The sequence below is a fragment of the Gopherus flavomarginatus genome, chromosome 5 (genome assembly GCF_025201925.1).
Source record: "Gopherus flavomarginatus isolate rGopFla2 chromosome 5, rGopFla2.mat.asm, whole genome shotgun sequence".
NCBI lineage: Eukaryota > Metazoa > Chordata > Testudines > Testudinidae > Gopherus > Gopherus flavomarginatus.
Genome location: NC_066621.1, coordinates 85,182,710 through 85,205,909, shown reverse-complemented (window position 1 = coordinate 85,205,909; position 23,200 = coordinate 85,182,710). Strand labels below are relative to the sequence as shown.

Genomic DNA, 23,200 nt, shown 5'->3' with positions numbered 1-23,200 from the left:
GTGCCAATGTGGGGGCAGCACATGACCCTCGTTGCCCCCCCCCACCCCCGTACTGGCACCTCTGACTCCTATGTTTCATCAAGGAGTATCAGATGTGAAACAGCATGAAGGTATTTAAGAAGCCAACTCAAAGAGTTCCTCCTACACAAGCATTCAGGTCTTGAGCAACAATGCACATTACAACAAAGCTTAAACTTGTTCTTCATAATAATTTAAAAACAACACTAGCAGCCTATTTAAGTTTAAAAACAGCAAAAAATATCCACCTCTCTTTCCATTTCTTATAAGGAGTCTTGAAATTTAAATCTCCTCAGTGTGATAGATACGCTTGCTTTGATCAGCTTAGCTCTTGGAAGTCCAGGGGCTCCGGGCTGCTGGCCCTGTGCTGCCCGGGGTCCCTATGGACAGCTCTAACCGCCATTAGGGAATTTTTTCCCAAGAACCCCCTGTAACATTTAGTGAACCCCCAGGGGTTCACGAAACCCAGTTTGGGAACCACTGCATTAAAACAATGGAATCTGGTGAAACAAACATCTGTTACAGGAACAGTTCTTAGGCGAGAGAAAGTCTTCCAGGCAACAAGACGGTGGGCAAGGGCTGAACAGCTTTATGTCGCATCTCTCAGGAGACACAACCCTGCAAACAGACTCCATATGCATCTCAGGAATTTAGGATCAATTCAATATTCGACCTGAATCCCGCTCCTTCTGCGTGAGTGTGCATGTGCATGCATATGTGCAAGCATACATACAGGTGTTCTCTTTGATTAGGGTTGCCAACCCTCCAGGATTGGCCTGGAATCTCCTGGAATTGGCATTGATTTCCCGGGGACTACTGAAAGCAATCTGGGAGATTTTAATAGGATATTTTAAGAAAATGACATTATGTCATGCTGGGAAAGCTGCAGTGAGAGTTGGCAACTGTATCTTTGATGTACACAGAGATTGTGGTCCCAACTGCAAAGCACACTCAATTTTCAATGAACGTAATGGAACTTAAGCAAGTGCTTAAGTGCTCTGCTGAATTGGGGCCTGTATCACTATAGACACATCTCCAGCAATCTTGAAATTAAAAATGACAACACAGGGACTTGTTACATAACAGCTAGGTGTGTTTATTGCATGTGATCACACCATTGTAGTGGTTGATAGCTTTTTGGCTGAACACTATTCGAAAGGAGGGTAGATCATCAAGAGGGAAAAAATGGATCCTGATACCAAGAAAGCTTTTGAAAGATTGTTTCCTTTTTCACGCAATGAACATCTGTAATCCCCAAATTCCTGTCGCTATTCCTACCACCTGGAAATGAAATTAATCCAACACATAGACTCTGATCTCTGCCCACACAATGAACATGAAAGACCAACATGCATTAAACAGGCCCATTACAACAAAGTGCCTTTAAATCTGCAGGTGCTGTGCTTTCTTTTATACCAACTCCTAAGGTTTCATTTTGGATGGATCTCTAAATGGCACTGTTGAGGTGGCCTCTCCCTTTACTTTGCCAAGGAAATCCATCCAAGGAGAAATGAGTGTGAAGGTCCTCCAAGGAAAGGACGTATAGTAAAAAATCTGCCCAGGGCTGGTAAGGGTTAACCACAACACTGGCAGTACATTCTCATTTAGTTTCTAAGCTTTAGCGGGAGGAGAATTTCACAAATAAACTTGCAAGCTTTGCAGATCAATTTTCTATGTGGTTTTATCACTCTGTTTCTCTCTTAATCAGCCCCTATCGTTTTTCCGTCTCTTTTTCAGACACATTTTTAGTGCTCAGTGCCATCTCTGAAACAATACAAGGCCCTCTATTCCCCTCCTTTCCAATATTTGAAACCATATTGGGCACTTTGGTGGCATTTGTATTTCCGTTGAGAGTATTTAGGAATAAACAGTTATAGAAAACATTCCCCTAGGGCTCCAGCACTGCAGAGCATGCCCTACAGACCTTGAATGTCTGAATACTCAGCAAGCATTTAAATGATAATATTATATTAGAGCTGCAGGAGCTGCTGTGTAAATAACTGTGCACTGTCCTTCCTCATTGATTTTGTACATACGCACACCCTGAAAAATTGTTTGAAAAAATGGAAAACCCAGACAGCAATAATTTAAAACTGTAAAGTGAAAAAACAGGCTATTTAATGGCAAAGAGATAAATGGCATTTAATGAGAATTTGAAGGGGTGGAAGGGAGGCTCTGTGAAGCTTTGATCCAATCGCCAACTATCAGGAACACCGACATCAAGGGCAAAGGAGGTTTAAATGGACAGAGAGACCAGATCACACACAGGACAGAGCACTTCTAAAAGCCCTCTGGTATTAAAACACACACACAACAATCACAAAGAACCAGGAGATCTCTTGAGGAGTTGTTTTTAGTTTCTGCTAATGCAGATATTTACACACATACAGAAACCACCTATCCAAAAAACAGCTCTAATCTGACTGCAGCCCATGGTGACATATTTAGTACTTACCATTTTTCATCTGAAGGCCTCCAAGTTCTTTCCACAAGTAGGTCAAATTTTAGAATTAGGACACTGAGCCACAGAACAGTTAAGTGGTTTGCCCAAGGTCAAACCGGGAGTCAATGGCAAATCTAGAAAGAGAAACTCAGTCCTCCTGATTCCCAGACCTGTGCTCTATTTACTGGGCCATGCTTCCATTTTACCTCTTGGCTGTCTTAATCTTTAATGTCAATGTGACTTACGGAGACTATAGGTCCCAGCATGCAGTGCAGGCAGATAAATCCAATAAAGACAGAATGATACATGCCAGGACCTCCTCTTCATTACAGATCAGGACACTGCAACCTTTTCTATTTTAAGCAAATAATGGGAGACCCAGAGGCTCCTGGCAAGTTACCACCATGACTGTTAATTGGGCAAAATCCTTATTCCTTTTTAAAATTGGAACTGTAAGCATACATGGCATAAAAATATTTTACATTTATGAGTTCTGTTAATTGAGTTCATTGCTGTAAATATATCAAATCCTAGCAAATCTCCATAACAAAAATTATTCCTCTGTTTCCCTCTATGATGCCCAGATGGTGATCTTTACAATCCTGAGTCACTGAGATCACTACTAGAGCTGGCCAAAAAAGAGAATCCCTTTCCATGAAAATTTTCATGTTTTTGAAAAAAAAGTTTAATTCCAAAGCAGGATGAAGTGTCAAAAACACAAAACTTTTAGTGGAAAGAGATTTCAAAACAAATTCCATTTTGGGAGAACAGAAACAAATTTTTTTGGCTTCCCAACTGCCCTGGGGGAAGGCTCTTGTTAGTTTCACTCGTGAAACTAACAAGATCTTTCCAGCCCTGCAGCTGAAGAGGCAGAGAGCCCAACTGCTCTCTCTCCCTGCCAATCCTCCAGCTTGGAGAGCCAGAGAGGCACTGCCTGTTCCACAAAGCTTGAGGGGAAGGCAGAGCGCCCCTGTGCAATGCATCTTCATCCTCTGGAGCTAACAGGGAGATGGGGAAAGCTGTCTGTTTTGACGAAAGTGTAGTCAAATAGGTGGTAGATTTGGTGACGTGTTTGGCTCTATTGTATTGGCATTTTCCAATGAAACAAAGTTTCATCAGAAAATTTCCAACCAGCTCTAGTCACTGCACATCTAATTATTTTTATTGCTAATCTAAGAAGGGTTATCTTTCAGATGACACACTGTTTCCCCTCACCGCCTAGCTTACCTGACTTATCTGATACATTAGAATCCACTTAATTCTGTGATGACCAGCCCTCTGAGGTGGATTCCAGTGAACTCTCAAGACAAACTACAGAGAGTTTGCTGAAGGGCTGATCAGTTCCACCACTGAAACCATTCCCTTTTATGGGAGCAGAGAGATCTCTTAACTCAAATGTAATCTTCTCTTAATTATATCAGTTGGCTGGGTGCTTCTATGAAAAAAGATGTGCCATTATTCTCTGATCTTCCATTCATCTGAGTGGACATTCTATAAAAAGCTACCATCAAAACATGTGGAACTACAGGCAACAGTGAAAAAGGTGAAGGGAGAGATTTTCAGAGGCACAAATGGCAGTTAGGTGCCTATCTGACATGTTCACCTTTGAAAATGTCTCCCAAAAACAGCATTTCCCATTTCCCCACTGCCCATGGTGCTTCCCTTCCTAGCTCCCTGGTGATTTGAGTTTGTTCAACAAGGAAACAAAGGAATGCCATTATCAACAGAGTTAAAGAAAACACGGGAACTGGCAGCATGAGGAAACAAACTGGCAATGTGATGGCAAGGAGAGACAGCTCCCATACCAGACAGCCCAGTCCCTTTAAAGTCTCATACAAAGGTTTGCTCATGCTTCCAAGCCACATTTTTTTACTAGAATTGCATCTGCATGACTGAATGGAGCTGCACAGCCATCCAACAAATTCACAGAAAGGCCACAAGTGGTGCTAGTTCCAAACAAAGAGGAAACATACTGACAGTCAAATTGCTTCTCTCAATAGACCTGCCACTCCTTCCAGGTGGCACTGAGGAGAAATTCATCATGAACATTATTGCTGCAGAAGTAGACTTACTCAAGGGCAGGCTTAGAAGTGGCATACAGTGTTGAGCTGCGGGAAAAAAACAGAGTCCACCCTATTTCCCACCCTCAAGGATTCCCCTTGATATTATTAGCATGGAGCTTTACATTCTGCTTCATAGGAGTTCCAGTAGTTTTCCCTTTTCAACCCTAGCCTAGGCATTATGCATTGAAAATGGTATTGCAGAGCTACAGCAAGGGTCCGAACTGGGGTGAGGGTGGCCAATGCAAAACAAGAGTTGGCAAAATAAGGGAAAAAAAGAACAAGGTGTTAAACTGAAGAAAAGGAGTCTTATAGTCTGTGTTATACAGAATCTGTGAAAAGCAACATGAAGCAACTATGGTTTTGCAGCACAGAAGAATACTGGCAACAATTCATAACTATCCTCAGCAGAGAGGCCAAAGACAGAATAGGCAAGAGAGCTAGCTACTTTCTTTTCTCTCCATGTCAGGTCTGAGGCACATTGGCAAGAAGAACAGGTGAAGATGAAGCTGGACTGTGGATTGGAAGAGATTCCAGATTCCAGCACCACTATTGTCAGTACGGCTCCTTTCCCCAACACACTTAGAATCAAGAATGCCAGCATTGCCCCATTGCTAGAAAGGTTCTTTCCCCCATCTTCTTTTTCTTTGAGAAGGGTCACATTTTGCTTCAGAGGGAGAAGAGAATGGCTATCACTACTAAGTTTATATTCTTGATGCTTTTCAATAAAATAAAACCTTTTTATAAGTCAATGCCATGCAGAATGAAGTGGAATTAAAGTTCTGAATTGCATCAATGCAGTTACTATGACATTAGCTCTATTAGTGATGTTTCTTTCCACTCCCCTTGGAGTGCAGGACTTAGCACTTCCTGCTTCGGTTGATCAGAGGAGGAGCTGTAAGATGAAGCAGAGAAGAGGCCAGCAATGATAAAGACAGCTGTAGAAGGAGAAAACAGGCTCAAATCCACAAAAACTGTAGGCTTTGATTATAGCAAAAATCCATTTAAGAGTGCAGTGGTTTAAGTTAAAAAACCAGCTGTCATAAACAGATGGTTAAGGGTTAATGTCTCTTTTACCTGTAAAGGGTTAAGAAGCTCAGTGAACCTGGCTGACACCTGACCAGAGGACCAATGGGGGAACAAGATACTTTCAAATCTTGGAGGAGGGAAGTCTTTGTTTGTGCTGTTTGTTTTGTTCTTTGTTCGCTCTTGGGGCTAAGAGGGACCAGACGTGCACCCCAGCTCTCCCCAATCTTTCTGAAACAGTCTCTTATGTTCAAAATAGTAAGTACTAGCTAAAAATGGCGGGTTAGTCTTATGTTTGTTTTCTTAACTTGTGAATGTGTATTTTGCTGGAAGTATTTTTACCTCTGTTTGCTGTAACTTGGATCTCAGGCTGGGGGGGAGGGGGGGAAGTCCCTCTAGTCTATATGAGCTGAATACCCTGTAAACATTTTCCATCTTGATTTTACAGAGATAATTTTTACTTTTTCTTTCTTTAATTAAAAGCTTTCTTTTTTTTTTAAGAACCTGATTGATTTTTTCCCCTTGTCTAAGACCCAAGGGGATTGGGTCTGAACTTACCAGGGATTGGTGGGGGGAAAGGAGGGGGGGAGGTTAATTCCTCTCTATTTTAAGATCCAAGGAGTTTGGATCAGTGTAGCCTCTCAGGGTACCCAGGGAGAGGAAAGTCGGGAGGAGGAAAGGAGGGGTGATGGTTTATTTCTCCTTGTTTTAAGACCCAAGGGGTTTGGGTCTTGGGTCCTCCAGGGAAGGTTTTGGGGGAACAGAAAGTGTGCCAAATACTATATTTTGGCTGGTGGCAGTGCTATCAGATCTAAGCTAGGAATTAAGCTTAGAAGGGTACATGCAGGTCCCCACTTTTAGGATGCTAAAGTTCAAAGTGGGAAAAATACCTTGACACCAGCTTTGCTGTTTAGATACTCACATGCCTGCAATCAGTGTAGCATCTAAGCGCCCAAGCAGGTTCCATTTTACATTTTAATTCTCCTCCTCATCTCAATACACAGAGTTGGGAGAAAGAACAAAATTAAAGAGGCGGTAAAAGTGAGTAAACTAAACTCCATATTTCCCAAGTGAGAAATGGGTAAACTCACCCATGTAGCATTTGTCACTCAGCTAGTTCACAAAAGGAAAATGGCTGTCGATTAATCATAGTTAACTCATGCGGATAACACAAAAAAAAATCGTGATTAAAAAAAATTAAAGAAGATACCAATGTGAGATTTCTAAAGAAAGCTAAAGCACTTGACCAAAGATTTAAGAATCTGAAGTGCCTTCCAAAATCTGAGAGGGATGGGATGTGGAGCATGGTTTCAGAAGTCTTAAAAGAGCAACACTCTGATGCAGAAACTACAGAACCTTCTGCTGGTGACATCTGATTCAGATGATGAAAATGAACATGTGTTGTTCTGTACTGTTTGGATCGTTATTGAGCAGAACCTATCATCAGCATGGATGCATGTCATCTGGAATGGTGGTTGAAACATGAAGGGACTTATGAATCTTTAGCACATCTGGCACATAAATATCTTGCAATGCCGGCTACAACAGTGCCATGTGACCGCCTGTTCTCACTTTCAAGTGACATTGTAAACAAGAAGCGGGCAGCATTTTCTCCTGCAAATGTAAACAAAGTTGTTTGCCTGAGTGCTTGGCTGAACAAGAAGTAGGACTGAGTGGACCTGTAGGTGCTAAAGTTTTACACTGTTTTATTTTTGAATGCAGTTATTTTTTGTATATAACTCTACATTTGTAAGTTCAACTTTCACGATAGAGAGATTGCAGTACAGTACTTGTATTAAGTGAATTGAAAAATACTATTATTGTTACAGTGCAAATATGTATAATAAAAAATAAAGTAAGCACTGTACACTTTGTATTCTGCATTGTAATTGAAATAAATATATTTGAAAATGTGGAAAACATCCAAAAATATTAATATAAATGGTATTCTATTATTGTTTAACAACATGATTAACTGCACAATTAATGGTGATAAAAAATTTTAATTGAGTGAGTAATTGTGATTAATTTTTTTAATTGCTTGACAGCCCTGGTAGTTACCCAGCCATTGTAAAACAGAGTGAAAGGCTATGCTGACAAACTACAAAAGCAGGGGCCTGCAGTCTTCTACTGCTCTTTGCACCAGGTGGATATGTATTCCTTTTCCTTCAATTAAGTAGAACTTCATTCAAGGCAAGATTTGGTCACAGCCTACGTAACATGGTGCAGCCAGACTACCCTAGAGCTAAAGCAAACATATTGTCAGTGGTGGCCAACACTTTGTGACCCCAGTCAGACTCAGCACAAGCTAAAAGCTCTCTTGAAACTAGAACAAAGGAATCAGTAACCCTGAAAGGGAAGAGACAATGGATGCCCACATGATGGAGAAAGCATATGAGATACACGAGTATGTAGAGAAGGAACTTGGGCAAATAGGATTGCAAATGGCATTTGAGCAATGAGGACCCAGCAGCAAGGAAGCAACAGTCTAATGCGCTGTCATGGGGCCTTTGTGCCACACCTCCAAGCTCAGGAAAGAAAGAACTAACACAAAAGAAAGATGATGGCAACACAGTCTTTTCCTGTTTTGGTTGCTGCTAAAAGACATTAAAGCTACAACATAGGAGATGGGGAATTAATTGTACTCAATTTATTTTTTGCTCTCTACATTGAAACTAAAAATTACTTCAACTCCAGATGCTAAAAAAAATTCAGGCTCATTAGTTCCAGGTATTTTCCCCACGTGCCTGTCTTCGTTCCAATTACAATAATTCAACAGAATTAATTACATTTGTAATTTGATTAATAAAGATATACATTTTGTTAAGCAACCCTACAGGATAAGCCTCGATTCAGACTTGCTGCTCCTAGCTGGTAAGGGTTGTTTTCCCTTGAGAAAAGTGAAAGGTTTTCAAAACTACTCCTGCTAACAAGAATGAGGGCAGGCAGCGATAGCCCTGGGATCTCTATGAATTGCTCCTCTGCACAGATTCTCTCTTGGAAGCCCAACCGATTGCACCGGAATTCCAGTTCTACATATTTCCTCACCCTAAACTGACCTGGCAGCAGGAATAATTTTGGCCACAGCTTGTGACTGTTGTCATCTTTCGGCATCTTCTAGTTGTGTCCAGGCTCACCATTTTGGTGAGGACCAAACTGGCAGATCGTGCTTAGTTATCTTGAGCTAGATTTAGGTAGCACATTGGTCTTCTCTGGCTTTCCTGAGTACAAAGGACCTGACCCCATTAAACACTTCAGCTGACTATGCAGTGCTGGTGGACAGCCGCTTTAGACATCTGGATCTGCATTTCTCAGTAAGTGCTATGGAAAAGCTTCACAGGGCCTTGAAGTGACACTCCTGCTTTCATTTAAAAAACTGTCATGCTTAATGGAAGAAGGAGTAGTACCTTTTATGGCCCCGAAGGTGGCTGCCAGTCTGTAAGGAGGAGTAGAGCTCTGGCTAGTTTAGACTAAGATGAATCTGTGGAAGGGAGGCATTTCTGAATTGTGAGCAGTTATTTCAATTAGCTTAGTTGAAATAAAATGCAAGAACACTGAATGATTTATGATCAAAGGGGACTTTTTTATTTAATAATACAAGCAAAGTAGGTTTCTTGGGAAGATTTATAACTCCTTTCTGTTCACTAAACAGCCATTTCGTAGCCTAACAAAAGACCTTTTACAATCAGAAAACTTCCTCATGTCTCAGTGGGGTGCTACACCACACTGGGAATTGGGAGAGATGGACATTGCAATTTTACAGATCCATTGTGTCTCTCCCTCATCAAATGGAAAAGAAATGGTACTTCAGGAAAGAGCCCTTCCCCTGCCATTTCATGTCAAATTTATCCTCTGGCACTCAATCAGCAATTTTATAGCAATCAGCATCCAGGATAATGGCTCTCCATCACTCCTCCTCCCCACCTAGCACCCCTGATGCCCCAGGTATCCTGGAGGAGTCAAGACCTTCACTAAGTGGATCTGCTAAATATCCTGCTATCCTGGCCCATACCCACCCCTATGCTGAGCTGTGGTTGGGTCTCACATAGGTGTGATGCTATTCAGAGAGACTCACCAGGGCACTTGATGAGCTGCTCCTGGTTTACTATTACATGTGGTTGCAGCAGCAGCACAAAACTGTAAGTCAACTGCACGGCACAGTCGAAAGGATCGAATGTGCACTTAATCAGTACTGTGTATTATCCAATGGGAATCAATCCCTTGGATTTGGACCACCACACTATGTAAAAGCCCATGTTGCTCTGCAAAGCTCGATCTGAGGGAACGAGATTGCTAGTCTACCTCCCAAAATTCTCAGTGCCTCATCCAAGTCAAGCCACAGCCAAAACCTTAAAGCCGTTTTTTCTTAAACTGCCCTGTCACTCCAAAAAGAGAAACTACCTTTGCTACACTAAGAAGTGGGCAGCATTATCAAATGTTTTCTCATACTACTGCACACCCATTCATAGGCCTATACTGGGATGGTCCTAGTACTGCCCACAGGTCAAGTCCAGCTGTCTGGAGTCCTGCAGTCTGCTTCACAACTGCCTTCATTTTTAACATAAAAAATGCAACCTATGGAAACAACATATTCCAGTATGCAACATGGTGGAGCATCCCCTCTTGACAAGAGAGAATACTGTATGCCAGGACTCATAGCCTACGTGATCTGCTTGTCTGTATTAAAAAACAGAGCAAATAAAACTTGCTTCATTTCAGGCAAAGTAAATGAAATAAATGTGGCCCCCAAACTTTTGAGGTGGATTTAGGTAGCACATTGGTCTTCTAATGTGGCCACTGATTGGACTAAATATGGGTGACTTTTCTTAAACGAGGACAAAAATAAGAATGATAGAATTCATTTACTGCCAGCCAAAGGATTCCTAAATAAAGATTTCTTTCCCAAGTAATAAGCTATGCTTTACAGCAGGATTAATTTTACAGCTGTAAGAAAGTCTGAGCCCTTTATTCTCAGAAAGTTCCTTTTGAAAAATAAATCTTATGTAAATGCAGAGCTGGTGTTGGCAGCAACTAATGTTTTGATCATAACTTCAGTAAACAGACATAATTATCATAAAACAGAATAGGTCTGACATAAACGAGGAATTCAACATGTGACGAGAACAGGGGTAAAATGCTAAGAAACAACACACCTCACGGGCTTGCTTTAGAAAACCTTCTTTTCATAGGACTCCATCTGGTCTCTCCAGATAACTGTAAACAACCAGGTGAGGTTTAGCCTCGTGCTTCTGGGCAAATTTGCCAACAGCAAAGAGTGGCAATCGTGGAGTTAAATTGGTAGACTGGAATGTGTATCACCTCATCACAGCATTCTTATTCTACATGGTGGCCAACTACAGCGATATTAAAAGGTAGTTAGATCTCAGACATCCAGGCATAAGCTGATCATTACAGTTATGTATGCTTGTGTAAGGACGGTCTGAAGGGTATTTCATGGCAACAGAATATGTTAACGTGGCTATAAGAATTAGGGGTTGTTGTCGCTGTACAAGTTGATGACAATGTGCCATGGAGTGCACAGAGTCCTGCTGGAGGTGCATATATATATGTGTGTGTGTGTGTGTGTGTGTGTGTGTGTGTGAGTGAGAGAGAGAGAGAGATTTGTGAGGGATCTAAAAGGCAAATTGTGGCTGCCCACATGCAGACAGAATAGAAAACTTCCGACAGCAATCGGGATTCTCAAGACTCTGAATATCAAGTCAACTCATGGGTACATCACATGACTAATATTCTACCTCCAGTGGTGGCCAACACAAGACATTTTTATGCCTTCAAAGAGCATGGTGATGGGCATGATATAAAATTCTAGATAAACAGTAACATGTTGTATTGACTGCAATTCGGGACAGGATATCAGTCATGGTGAATTAATGATCTGGTTCAATATGGCCAGCCCTGTACCTCCAAGTGCAACAGAAAATTATCTGTTCCTGGATAATCGCAATTTGCCTTAGTAGGTCATATTAAATTAAAAAAACACTAAACTGAGTTTCACATAAGTGCTCTATTTGCAGTTACCACTTCTGAATTTTCCCCTAAACTGAGAATGCTTGGAACAAAAGCACACAATTCTTCAGTCCGAAAGTAGAAAAGGGTAATAACAGACTCATATGGGTGCTGTATATACTGACAGTCTTTCTGTCTATGAGTACTGGAGTATTGGTACAATTCTTATTGGTGCTGGTGAGATTTCATGCACCTGTCAAGTAGAAAATAGATCTGTTAAACTACTACAGTATGTTCAATAGTGTTTTGCCATCATGGTTAAGAGGATACCTGTGTGGGGCTTGAGGAGAGGATTGAGTTGGAAGACTGAAAAATCGCACAGGTCTGCTGGATTCTACCAAGGGGGTTACTGAAAAATATTAGTGAGCACTGAATAAAGTGTGAAGTAGATTTAGCCAGTGGGCCAGCATTCTGTAACTAATATACCATAGGGGACCGGCAGGCTCAGGGAATTAGCAGTGGGATATGGAATTTAACACCTCTAGTTTACCAGTTTGTAACCACTCTAGATCAGTAGTGAGTGAAAGTTCTTACTGTAAAACAGCTTTTCTGTGACCTACATGCAATAATTTAGGGATCTGTCTTGGGAAGAAGTATGGGACTTCAGTCTTGGGGTATGTCTACACTATGGGATTATTCCGGTTTTACAGAAGCCAATTTTTGGAAACAGATTGTATAAAGTCGAGGGCACGTGGCCACACTAAGCACATTCATTCGCCGGTGTGCGTCCATGTACCGAGGCTAGCGTCGACTTCCGGAGCATTGCACTGTGGGGAGCTATCCCATAGCTATGACTGGGTAGCTAACCCATAGCTATCCCATAGTTCCTGCAGTCTCCCTCACCCCTTGGAATTCTGGGTTGAGATCCCAATGCCAGATGGGGCCAAAAATTTGTCGCGGGTGGTTATGGGTAAATGTCGTCAGTCAATCCTCCCTCCGTGAAAGCAACGGCAGACAATCATTTCGCGCCCTTTTCCCTAGACTGCCTGGGCAGATGCCATAGCACGGCAACCATGGAGCCTGTTCAGCCTTTTTTCATTGTCATCGTATGTCTACTGGATGTTGCTAACAGACTTGGTACTGCAGTGCTACATAGCAGCATCCCCTTTGCCTTTGCAAGTTAGCAAAGACAGTTACCTGCTCTACTGTACCGTCTGCTGCTTTGCAAGTTGACAAAGACGGTTACCAGTCATACTGTACCGTCTGCTGCTCTCATGGGTGCTCCTGGCCGGCCTTGGTACAGTCGGTCGGGGGTGCATGGACAAAAATGGGAATGACTCCCCAGGTCATTCTCTTCTTTAAGTTTTGTCTAATGGATAGTCAGTCCTGCCTAGAATATCAGGCAAGCCTACTAAAGAACCAGAGAGGCAAAGGGATGCTCCAGGACAGAGCCCCAGACATCCTGCAGAAATGATGAGTTGCATGCCATTCTAGGGGGTGCCCTTGCAACAACCCCACCCCTCCTGGGCTACCGTGGCAGTTATCCCCCCATTTCACCAAGGCCAGCCAGGAGCACTCTTGGGATGACGACGACGGATACCAGTCCTACTGTACTGTCTGCTGTCTGCAAGGCAAGGGAAGGGAAAGGGATGCTGCTGTGTAGCACTGCAGCACCGCATCTGCCAGCAGCATCCAGGAGACATACGGTGACATTGAAAAAAGGCAAGAAACGATTTTTTTCCCTTTGCTTTCACAGAGGGAGGGAGCGGGGCTGATGACATATACCCTGAACACCCGCGACAATGTTTTTGACTCTTCAGGCTTTGGGAGCTCAGCCAAGAATTCAAATGATTTTCGGAGAGTGTGGGAACTGTGGGATAGCTACAGTCATCAGTTGCCCCTCCCTCCGTGAGTGTCCATTTCATTCTTTGGCTTTCTGGTACGCTTGTCTCAGCTCCTTAAGTTTCACGCAGCACTGCATTAAGTCCCTGTTGTGGCCTCTGTCCATCATGCCCTTGGAGATTTTTTCAAATGTTTTGGAATAGAGTTCTGATAGAACAGATTCATCTCCTCATACAGAGATCATATTCAGTATCTCCCGTACGGTCCATCCTGGAACTCTTTTTTGATTCTGGGACTGCATGGTCACCCGTGCTGATCAGTTCTCCACTCCGGGCAAACAGGAAATGAAATTCAAAAGTTCGCGGGGCTTTTCCTGTCTACCTGGCCAGTGCATCCGAGTTCAGATTGCTGTCCAGAGAAGTCACAATGGTGCACTGTGGGATAGCTCCCGGAGGCCAATACCCTTGAATTGCGGCCACACTAACCCTAATTTGAAACGGCAATACCGATTTCAGCGCTACTCCCCTTGTCGGGGAGGAGTACAGATATCGATATTAAAAGCCCTTTATATCGAAATAAAGGGCTTCGTTGTGTGGACGAGTGCAGGGTTAATTTGGTTTAACGCTGCTAAATTCGAGATAAACTCGTAGTGTAGACCAGGCCTTGAAGACCGTTAACACAAACCCTTTCACAAGCACCAAACTCACTCAAAACTCTACCCTTTCAGCTGAACCTATTCAAATAAAAAACTTGCAACCTTGCTGAGAACTGTGGCTGGGATACACATAGGTCCTGTTAGGATGAAAAAGGCTTAAAACCAACAGGAAAGAAAGTATGAACCTCAAACATTTTCCCTTGACTGTTATTAAGCTTGACAGTGACGTAACCATGAGTAAATTTACAAAAATAACAAAAAATCCTTGTGGAGAAAGCTCCCCGTAAAGCAGAAGCAACTGCAGTTTTTTCCTTTTCCCTTAACGTTCTGTCAGATGTTCAATAATCCAGTGCATTTATTTTCTTTACTTTCATCTCCTTCTTCAGGGCTGACATCCAGGCACTTTCTATATATATAGTATATATATAAACATTTCACATTGCAACAGAGCCCTTTGTTAAGCAGTATTTTATGGGCCCTGTTTGCAGAGCCAGACAATGCTCTGACCTCTTGAATCATAGTACCTTTAGTGAGATGGATTTCCATGCCTATCAAGGACAACTTGATAGCCCTGGAAAGAACCACGAAAAGGGGCACTGAAACCCACAATGTTATGTATGAATGAGAGGAATAAGGGGAAGATTAAAGCACATTTTGAACTTTGACATTAGTAATGAGTTTGCCATTTAGTTTGCCAGAGCTCAAGGTTGTAATTAGTGATAAATAAAATGATAGCATAGAAAACTCCTTCTTTCTCCATTCCACATGCTATTTGCTTTCCATTTATTCCCCTCCAGCCACTGAAAACTCAGAATAGTGAGATCATCTGGGAAACCATCACTGTCTTGTGAATTTATTACGTGCACAACAGGAAGCAACTTAATCTTCTACTCATCACAGTGTCACCAACGCTCAGGATTTTGTCACACGTCTTCCAATATTTGGCATGTTTTAAAGCCCCAGCTTCTGGAGTCATGTCATTAAATGAGAACCTCAGCTTTCGATTAGATAAAAAGGAAGATTCTTGCCATTGTGGTTGTGCAGAAAAGTTTGAAAATGCGATTTCTCAAGATTCAAAAATCAGAAGGCAAATAAAAAAAATCTAAGACTCATTCTTTTTTCAAAATCTCTTGATTTTGGGGGTCTGACTCATGATTTATTGATGTTTAGGGTTGACAATACTGACTCTCACTCCTGTTGAGGGACAGAATCCCAAACCATCAGTGAAACCTCAAATGCAAATCTGCATTTCCAGCAAGTAGCTTCTTTTATTAAATAATTTGACACTTCTGGCCTCACGCCTTCACTTGTGTCTCCCTTTCCCCATTCCACATGACTCTCCTTACCAAAAGCATAAGATTAATTCTTCCTCCAACCTTGCAGTAGGGTAATTATAACAGAACATAAGCCTCACATGTAAGCAACACTAATGTAGAACCAAGAGGCTTGCATGTGTCAGCAGAGTACAGAGGAGAATTGTTCTGCAGTTGCATATTGTTTCACAACATATAACAAACACTGGGTGTTATGATACGGGATGATAAAATAATAAACCTATCATTTAAATTCTCTGTGTTTGGCCTTTGCTATTTGCTATTCTGAGTTTTTATTAAATCCCAGCTTGACAAATACACAACAGAATGTTATGGCAAAATAAAAGCTAGAAGTCCAAGATTAGCACGTATCATATCTTGGAGTTATGCATTATTAGTTTGAGTTGTATAAAATGTATTGATATGGCTTCAGTAGAGAGCTACATTACGAAAAAGAATCACAAATTACATGAAAAGGGAAGTAAATGAAAGAAGGATACAGGTACCTCTTGCCACACTATCAAAAGAACACACACACACACACACACACACACACACTTTTCTATGTGGCAGACAGTCTTCTAAAATACTATGAAATATTTATATAATTTAAAAAAAGAAAAAAGAAACCTACCTCTGTCCAAAAAAACAAAACAAAAAACCAGTTAGCGGAGAAAGCCTTTGCCTAGGAGTCTTAAAGTGCAAGAAGTAAATAGACATTCTTTTTGTAATTTTCAAACATATGCCAAAACTTCAATTACATGTGAAATCTGTTACAAACTGTGATTTCAGCTTCCTGCTGTGGGCAGCCATCTTCCTGAAACAAGGAATGTACTTTGGGCTGCTTGCAATTCTATTGCAGTTATTTTAGTATTGTTACACTACACTGAAAACAATTTTTTAAAATTAAATGCTGTGTTTAAATATTAAAGGTTGGAGCTCTTTTTAGTGATCATGCTACAGCTGGATTATGGCCTTTGACACTGGCTTTCTCCCACTACTCTAGTATCGCAAACGGGTTCACCTTTGTTTCAGGGTGGATGCTGCTACAGGAGTCACAAAAACAAAACAGAAACAGACAACTTGATGTTCAGATGTATTTTTGGTTAATGGTGAAAATGCTCTTCTTTCTAATATTTGGGCTGCAGAGCTGAGTAAGCCTGGAGTTTTCTTATAGCCAAATCCTTAAGTTTCTCTTAGAGTCCCGTAAATCTGAATGTCTATACACAACAGGAAGATCTCTGGTTTCCTTTCCTCTTTCCATCACAACACTCCCAACAAGGTGCTCTGTATTGGTAAATTTCAATGGTCAGTATCCTCTAAATATGAAACACGATGTCTAGAGGGAACAAAGATCATTACTTCAAGAAGCAAACACAAACATTTGCCATTTCTAAGGCAGTGTGAGTACATACTCATTTATTTAGGATTTTTCAGGGGAATCTGGGGATCAGAATACTAATAACTAGGGCTGTCAAGTGATTAAAAAATAAATCACGATTAATCATGCTGTTAAACAACAATAGAATATCATTTATTTTAAATATTTTGGATGTTTACTACATTTTAAAACATATTAATTTCAATTACAACACAAAATACAAAGTGTACAGTACTCACTTTATATTTATTTTTTATTACAAATATTTGCACTGTAAAAAACAAAAAAAATGTATTTTTCAATTCACCTCATATAAGTACTGTAGATACTCATACAAGTATCTCTTTATCATGAAAGTTGAACTTACAAATGTAGAATTATGTACAAAAAACCCCACTGCGTTCAAAAATTAAAAAATGTAAAACTTTAGAAACTACAAGTCCACTCAGTCCTACTTCTTGGTGAGCCAATTGCTAAGACAAACAAGATTGGTTACCATTTGCAGGAGATAATGCTGCCTGCTTCTTCGATCCATCCCAACAACCCTTCTAAGTGTCCAGGCTCACAGAGCATAAGAGTCTATTCTGCTAGGTGGTAAGAAGAGTTTATCACTATGCCCAAGCAGCCCCAAGGGCACATGTCAACCATGCCTTTGCAATTTTTAAAGATTGTTTGAAGTTGCTTGTGACTGAATTCAGGGAGTGGCTGGAGGTTTTGGTTTACTCTAATAAGACTTCTAGCCAGACAAACAGCATAGGATGGCATGCAAAGTCATCAAGGAACTTTCAGGATCGGGTTAGGGAAGGCAAAGATGGCCTATAGAAATTAGGTAGGGCACAACAGGAGGGAAAGACGCTTCCCTTGCATGCAGGTGTTTGTTTAAATTGCTGTTGGTGCCCAGACTTACAAGACGCTACTAGACAAATGTGTGTGGTGGTGACAGTTTTGCAGATAGGACCGCACGAAGGATAGGCAAGGGGTTGCATGGCCCTTGATATAAAGCTTTCATCTTTTCTTTCTTGGGTTAAGGCCTGAGAGGGCAATGTCTATTTATTTTAGGTCCTTATTTAGGCTATTTTAACATAGGGCTGGGTAACAGACAGATTAGAGAGGGTAAAATCTTGTAGTTACTATTTTTGTTAAAGTAAACTGTAAGACATCCTCAGAGGCTGTCTATGTTTCCAGCGTTTGCTGCTAGACCATAAGGTGCTGGCAGAGACAGCTACCTGACCCATTCCACTGGCCATCAGAGATGCTTCCCCACCTCTATAGCTCTTTCCCAGTTTATACTCCTGACAGACTGGAGTAAAAGGTGTGAACCCTCATCACCATTCTAGTTATCTTTATTTCAACACCTTTGAATAAGCTCATTAGGCTGTTTCCTCTCTGGCATGCATTCAACTGTATCAGAGGTTCAATAAAAAAACAGCATTTCTAGATATGCAATCTTTCCCAGCCACCTCACCAAATTTCTTTGATATAACAGAGAAACAAGGTGGGTGAGGCAATATATTTTATTGGACCAACTTCTGTTGGTAAGAGATACAAGCTTTTGAGCTTACCCAGAGTTCTTCTTCAGGTCTGGGAAAGGTATTCAGATATAATGCACAGAGTTTCAAAAGGAACTCTTAGAACCCTCAGGAAGGTGTTGAGTATACAACTTTTTGGGGATATTCCTTTAAGTCATCACTTTCCCCATCCTACCTCTTCCAGTCTATGGTCTTTCTGAACGTCTATTAGGCTCACCCTGTATCTGTTTTAAGGGTGAAGCCAAATGTAATGCTCATCCTTTTAATAATATTTAAAGGGATTTTATTCCCATTTATATAAAATAAGATTATTCTTGGATGGTATGCAAATTATCATCTCCTAATATCATATTGTATTAGCAAGTGTACGAGTGACAGTGCTTACTAACACAGTCCATTATACCAGACTGGAGCACTGGGATTTCAAGATACTGCGAACAAAGCTGCCATTAAACATCTTTCCCTGTAAGGACAGCTGCAGAGTAAATAAGACCTTTCCTCATTACCCTGTGCTCCTGCAGTAACTGCTCTTATTGACAAATGTGGATCTGTTGCCTTCATCCATGAAGAGATTTATCAGCTTTGGCCTCCCAGCACTCTCGCCTCAAGGAGCAAGCTCACCAGCTCCTCTCCACCTGGCTAAACCATTCATGCAACACTTCGATGAAGGAAAACAGATATACATTCAAAAGCTTATGTAGTACTTGTGGCACCTTAGAGACTAACAAATGTATTTGGGCACAAGCTTTCATGGGCTAAAACCCACTTCATCAGATGCATGGAGTGGAAAATACAGTAGAAAGATATATATATATATACACACAGAGAACATGAAAAGATGGGGGTTTCCTTTACCAACTCTAAGGAGACAAATCGATTAAAGTGGGCTATTATCAGCAGGAGAAGAAATCACTTTTGTAGAGGTAATCAAGATGGCCCCTTTCAAACAGTTGACAAGAAGGTGTGAGTAACTGTAGGGGGAAAATTAGCATGGGGGAAATAGTTTTTAGTTTGTGTAATGACCCATCCACTCCCAGTCTTTATTCAGGCCTAATTTGATGGTGTCATTAAATTAATTCCAGTTCTGCAGTTTCTCATTGGAGTCTGTTTTTGAACCTTTTTGTGTTGAAGAATTGAGTGACCAGGGAGGTTGAAGTGTTCTCCAACTAGTTTTTTAATATTATAATTCTTGATGTCAGATTTGTGTCCATTTATTCTTTTGCGTAGAGACTGTCCGGTTTGGCCAATGTACATGGCAGAGGGGCACTGCTCGTACATGATGGCATATATCACATTGGTAAATGTGCAGGTGAATGAGCCCCTGATGGTGTGGCTGATTGATTAGGTCCTATGATGGTGTCCTTTGAATACATATGTGGACAGAGTTGGCAATGGGGTTTGTTGCAAGGATAGGTTCCTGGGTTAGTGTTTTTGTTGTGTAGTTGCTGGTGAGTATTTGCTTCAGGTTGGGGGGCTGTCCGTAAGCGAGGACTGGCCTGTCTCCCAAGGTCTGTGAGAATGAGGAATTGTCCTTCATTCTTCAGGATAGGTTGTAGATCCTTGATGATGCGCTGGAAAGGTTTTAGTTGGGGGCTGAAGGTGACAGCTAGAGTACCCAGAAGTCACCTACTATAGGACAGGCCCAACAAAGAAAGTAACAGAACACCACTAGCCGTCACCTTCAGCCCCCAGCTAAAATCTCTCCAGTGCATCATCAAGGATCTACAACCTATCCTGAAGGATGATCCCTCACTCTCACAGACCTTTGGAGACACTACAAAAGTGATCGCTCCTGATAATAGCCCACTTTAACTGATTTGTCTCGTTAGAGTTGGTAAGGCAACCTCCATCTTTTCATGTTCTCTGTATATATACATATTATATATATATCTTCCTACTGTATTTTCCATTCCACGCATCTGATGAAGTCAGTTTTAGCCCACGAAAGCTTATGCCCAAATAAATGTGTTAATCTCTAAGGTGCCACAAGTACCCTCATTCTTTTTGCTGATACAGACTAACATGGCTACCAGTTTGAAACTTGTCAAAAGCTTGTGAATCCATTTCTAACCTCAAACTGCATAGCAGTACAGCGCACAGCTACTTGCAATGTAGCTAGGCAGAGGTACTCTATAAATAAAGATCTGCTATTTAATTATATAAATGTGCAATGATTAGTCCTTTTAAGGCACCCATATTCTAATCTGAGAATCTCCACACTACTGGAAGTTGTGACCAAATAGATAGAGTGCAGAGCGAACTCTGCTGATAAAAGAGTTAACCTCATACCTGAGTGTATGCCTAGATTCGCTTCCACAAGACAGTACAGTATTCATTCCTCAATTGCCTGATTCCGCAACACAATGCAACCCATCTTATTATTTCACGCCAACTACTCAGTTACAAACTGCCATCTCCAATTAGCATAGATCACAGTTTTTTTCTGATCCCCAATTAAAGTTACAAAAAGGAAACTGAAGTGTCACATTACAAAATGATTAATATTATATTTTGAAAATATAAATGGCATATAAATTTTGGGTTGTATTTGATTTTAGAATCCAATCTCCTAAGTAACCATAACGAGTTACATATCTTCCCACCTCTGCAAATAAAATACATGGGCCCCAAATCAGAATTTATACTATGCTGAACGGATTAAAGAGTTTCGCTACTACAGTGTAGGTCCCTTAGAAATATCTGTAACAGAGACCTGCTCTTGTTATGTCACAGTCCTCCAGATGGGTGCCAAGCCACCAGCAAGAGCATTACCTTAGCTCAAACACCACCGCGATGCAAATTCACTGGCCTCTTCTTGAGATAGTCAATCATCAAAGCTAGAAAGGTTATGTGGTCTCCATTAAGGACTTCACTCTTCAATAGTACAGCTATAAATTTACATTGGTTTAACATCATCATTCAGGGGTATGAAAAATCCACACCCGAGTGACACAGTTATAATGACCTCATCCCCGGTGTAGACAGTGCTATGTGACGGGAGCTGTCATAAACAGATAAGTAAGAGTTAATAGAACAGAAGTGCTTCGTATCTCTTTGCCTGGAAAGGGTTAACAAGAACAGTGAGCCTGGTTGTCACCTGACCAGAGGACCAATCAGAGGACAGGATACTTTCAAATCTTGAGGGAGGGAAGTTTTCTGTGTCTGCTGATACTTTTTGGTTGTTGTTCACTCTGGGGGCTCAGAGGGACCAAACGTGCAACCAGGTTTCTCTCCAATACAGGCTCTTATAAGTTCAGACTAGTGAGTACTAGGTAGATAAAGCGAGTTAGGCTTATGATTGTTTTCTTTATTTGCAAATGTGTATTTGGTTGGAAGAAGTTCAAATGTGTATTTGGCTGGAAGGAGTTCAAATTGGTATTTTGCTGAAAAGATTTTAATTTGTACTTGTATACTTAGGCTGGGAGGGTATTCCTAGTGTCTATAGCTGAAAGACCCTGTACCTATTCCATTTTTTAAAAATTTACAAAGATAATTTTTACTGTTTTTTCTTTCTTTAATTAAAAGCTTTTCTTGTTTAAGAACCTAATTGTTTTTTTATTCTGGTGAGATCTCAGGGGACTGGGTCTGGATTCACCAGGGAATTGGTGGGGAGAAAGGAGGGAAGAGGGAGAGAGAGGCTGATTTCTCTCTGTGCCAGGATTACTTTCTCTCAGGAAGAGTCTGGGAGGGGGAAAGAGAAGGAGGGAGGAAGGTGAATTGTCCTCTCTGTTTCAAGATTCAAGGAGTTTGAATCACACAGTGATCTTCCAGGGTAACCCAGGGAGGGGAAGCCTGGGAGAGGCAACGGTGAGGGAAAGGGTTTACTTTCCTTGTGTTAAGATCCAGAGGGTCTGGGTCTGGGGGGTCCCCGGGCAAGGTTTGGGGGGGACCAGAGTGTACCAGGCACTGGAATTCCTGGTTGGTGGCAGCGCTACAGGTTCTAAGCTGGTAACTGAGCTTAGAGGAATTCATGCTGGTACCCCATCTCTTGGACGCTAAGGTTCAGAGTGGGGAATTGTACCATGACAGGAGCTCTTCTTCCGTCAACATAGCTACCGCCTCTCGTGGAGGTGGTTTAACTATGCTGACAAGAGAAGCTCTCCCATGGGAGTAGAGTGCCTTCACTAAAGTGCTACAGCGGTGCAGCTGCACCACTACAGCATTTTAAGTGTAGACCTGCCCTTAGCTGGGAGTAGAAGATGCTTAACTACTTGCAGGGTTGAGCCATCAGATGGTTATTTTCCTCACTATCCAATGTTAGCATTCTGAGTGTGGGTTTCTAAGTATTTTATACAGAATACAAGATGATGTGGTGTAGTGAAAAGGCTTTATTAGGTGACAAGCAAGTTATGCAGATCACTTCAAAAGGAGCATCAATAAAGCCTTTATATTGTTCATCACACCACTCCATATATGATACATTTTACAGAAAAGCTATTTTAGAAGTGTTTTAGAAAGTTTTGAATTATTTTATTGGCCCTATTTCCATATTTCTCCACCTATGAAACCAGGCCACCTTAGTACTCAGAATCCAACTGTGTATGACTTGGAAGCAAAGGAAAACGGTAACTGTATTTTAGAAACCTCTAATATTTCCTAAACCAGTTTTATACCTATAATAATGGTGTTTCAATAACTTGGGACTTTCAAGGATTAGAAGCAAGTGTGCTCTATGCAACTGGGTAGCTGGGAGCATCCCTTTTCCAGTGATAGAAAACTTCTTTTTGGAGCCCTTTTAATTCTAAAAGTCACCCAAGGAAGGAGGTGTTGCTAATTAAAAAATGTATTGTGTAATACATGGTTGCTAGCTATGGCCCAAATCCTTGTGCCTACACTGAGATCCACTGACTTCAGTGGGACTCGAGAGAAAGGAATTCATACAAAAAGTCTATAAACAGCCTAAACCATTAGGCTAATGAAAGCAGTGTAAGTACTCAAGAATGAAAAAATGTAGAAGATGCTATAC

General features: G+C 41.3%; 1 protein-coding gene across 5 annotated transcripts in view; it reads right to left on the bottom strand.

Annotated features, from left to right (window-relative positions):
• Window positions 1–23,200, bottom strand: part of TMEM263 (transmembrane protein 263) — a 348,456-nt gene that overhangs the window by 135,735 nt on the left and 189,521 nt on the right. Inside the window, exon 1 of one of the 5 annotated variants that reach the window (XM_050955547.1) lies at window positions 8,607–8,696. The exons of the other annotated variants lie outside the window; for them this stretch is intronic. Within the exon in view, the coding sequence (XP_050811504.1) occupies window positions 8,607–8,661 (55 nt within the window). The 5' untranslated portion in view covers window positions 8,662–8,696. Of the gene's footprint in view, window positions 1–8,606; window positions 8,697–23,200 lie in introns of those variants that run through there. 5 annotated transcript variants of the gene reach the window in all.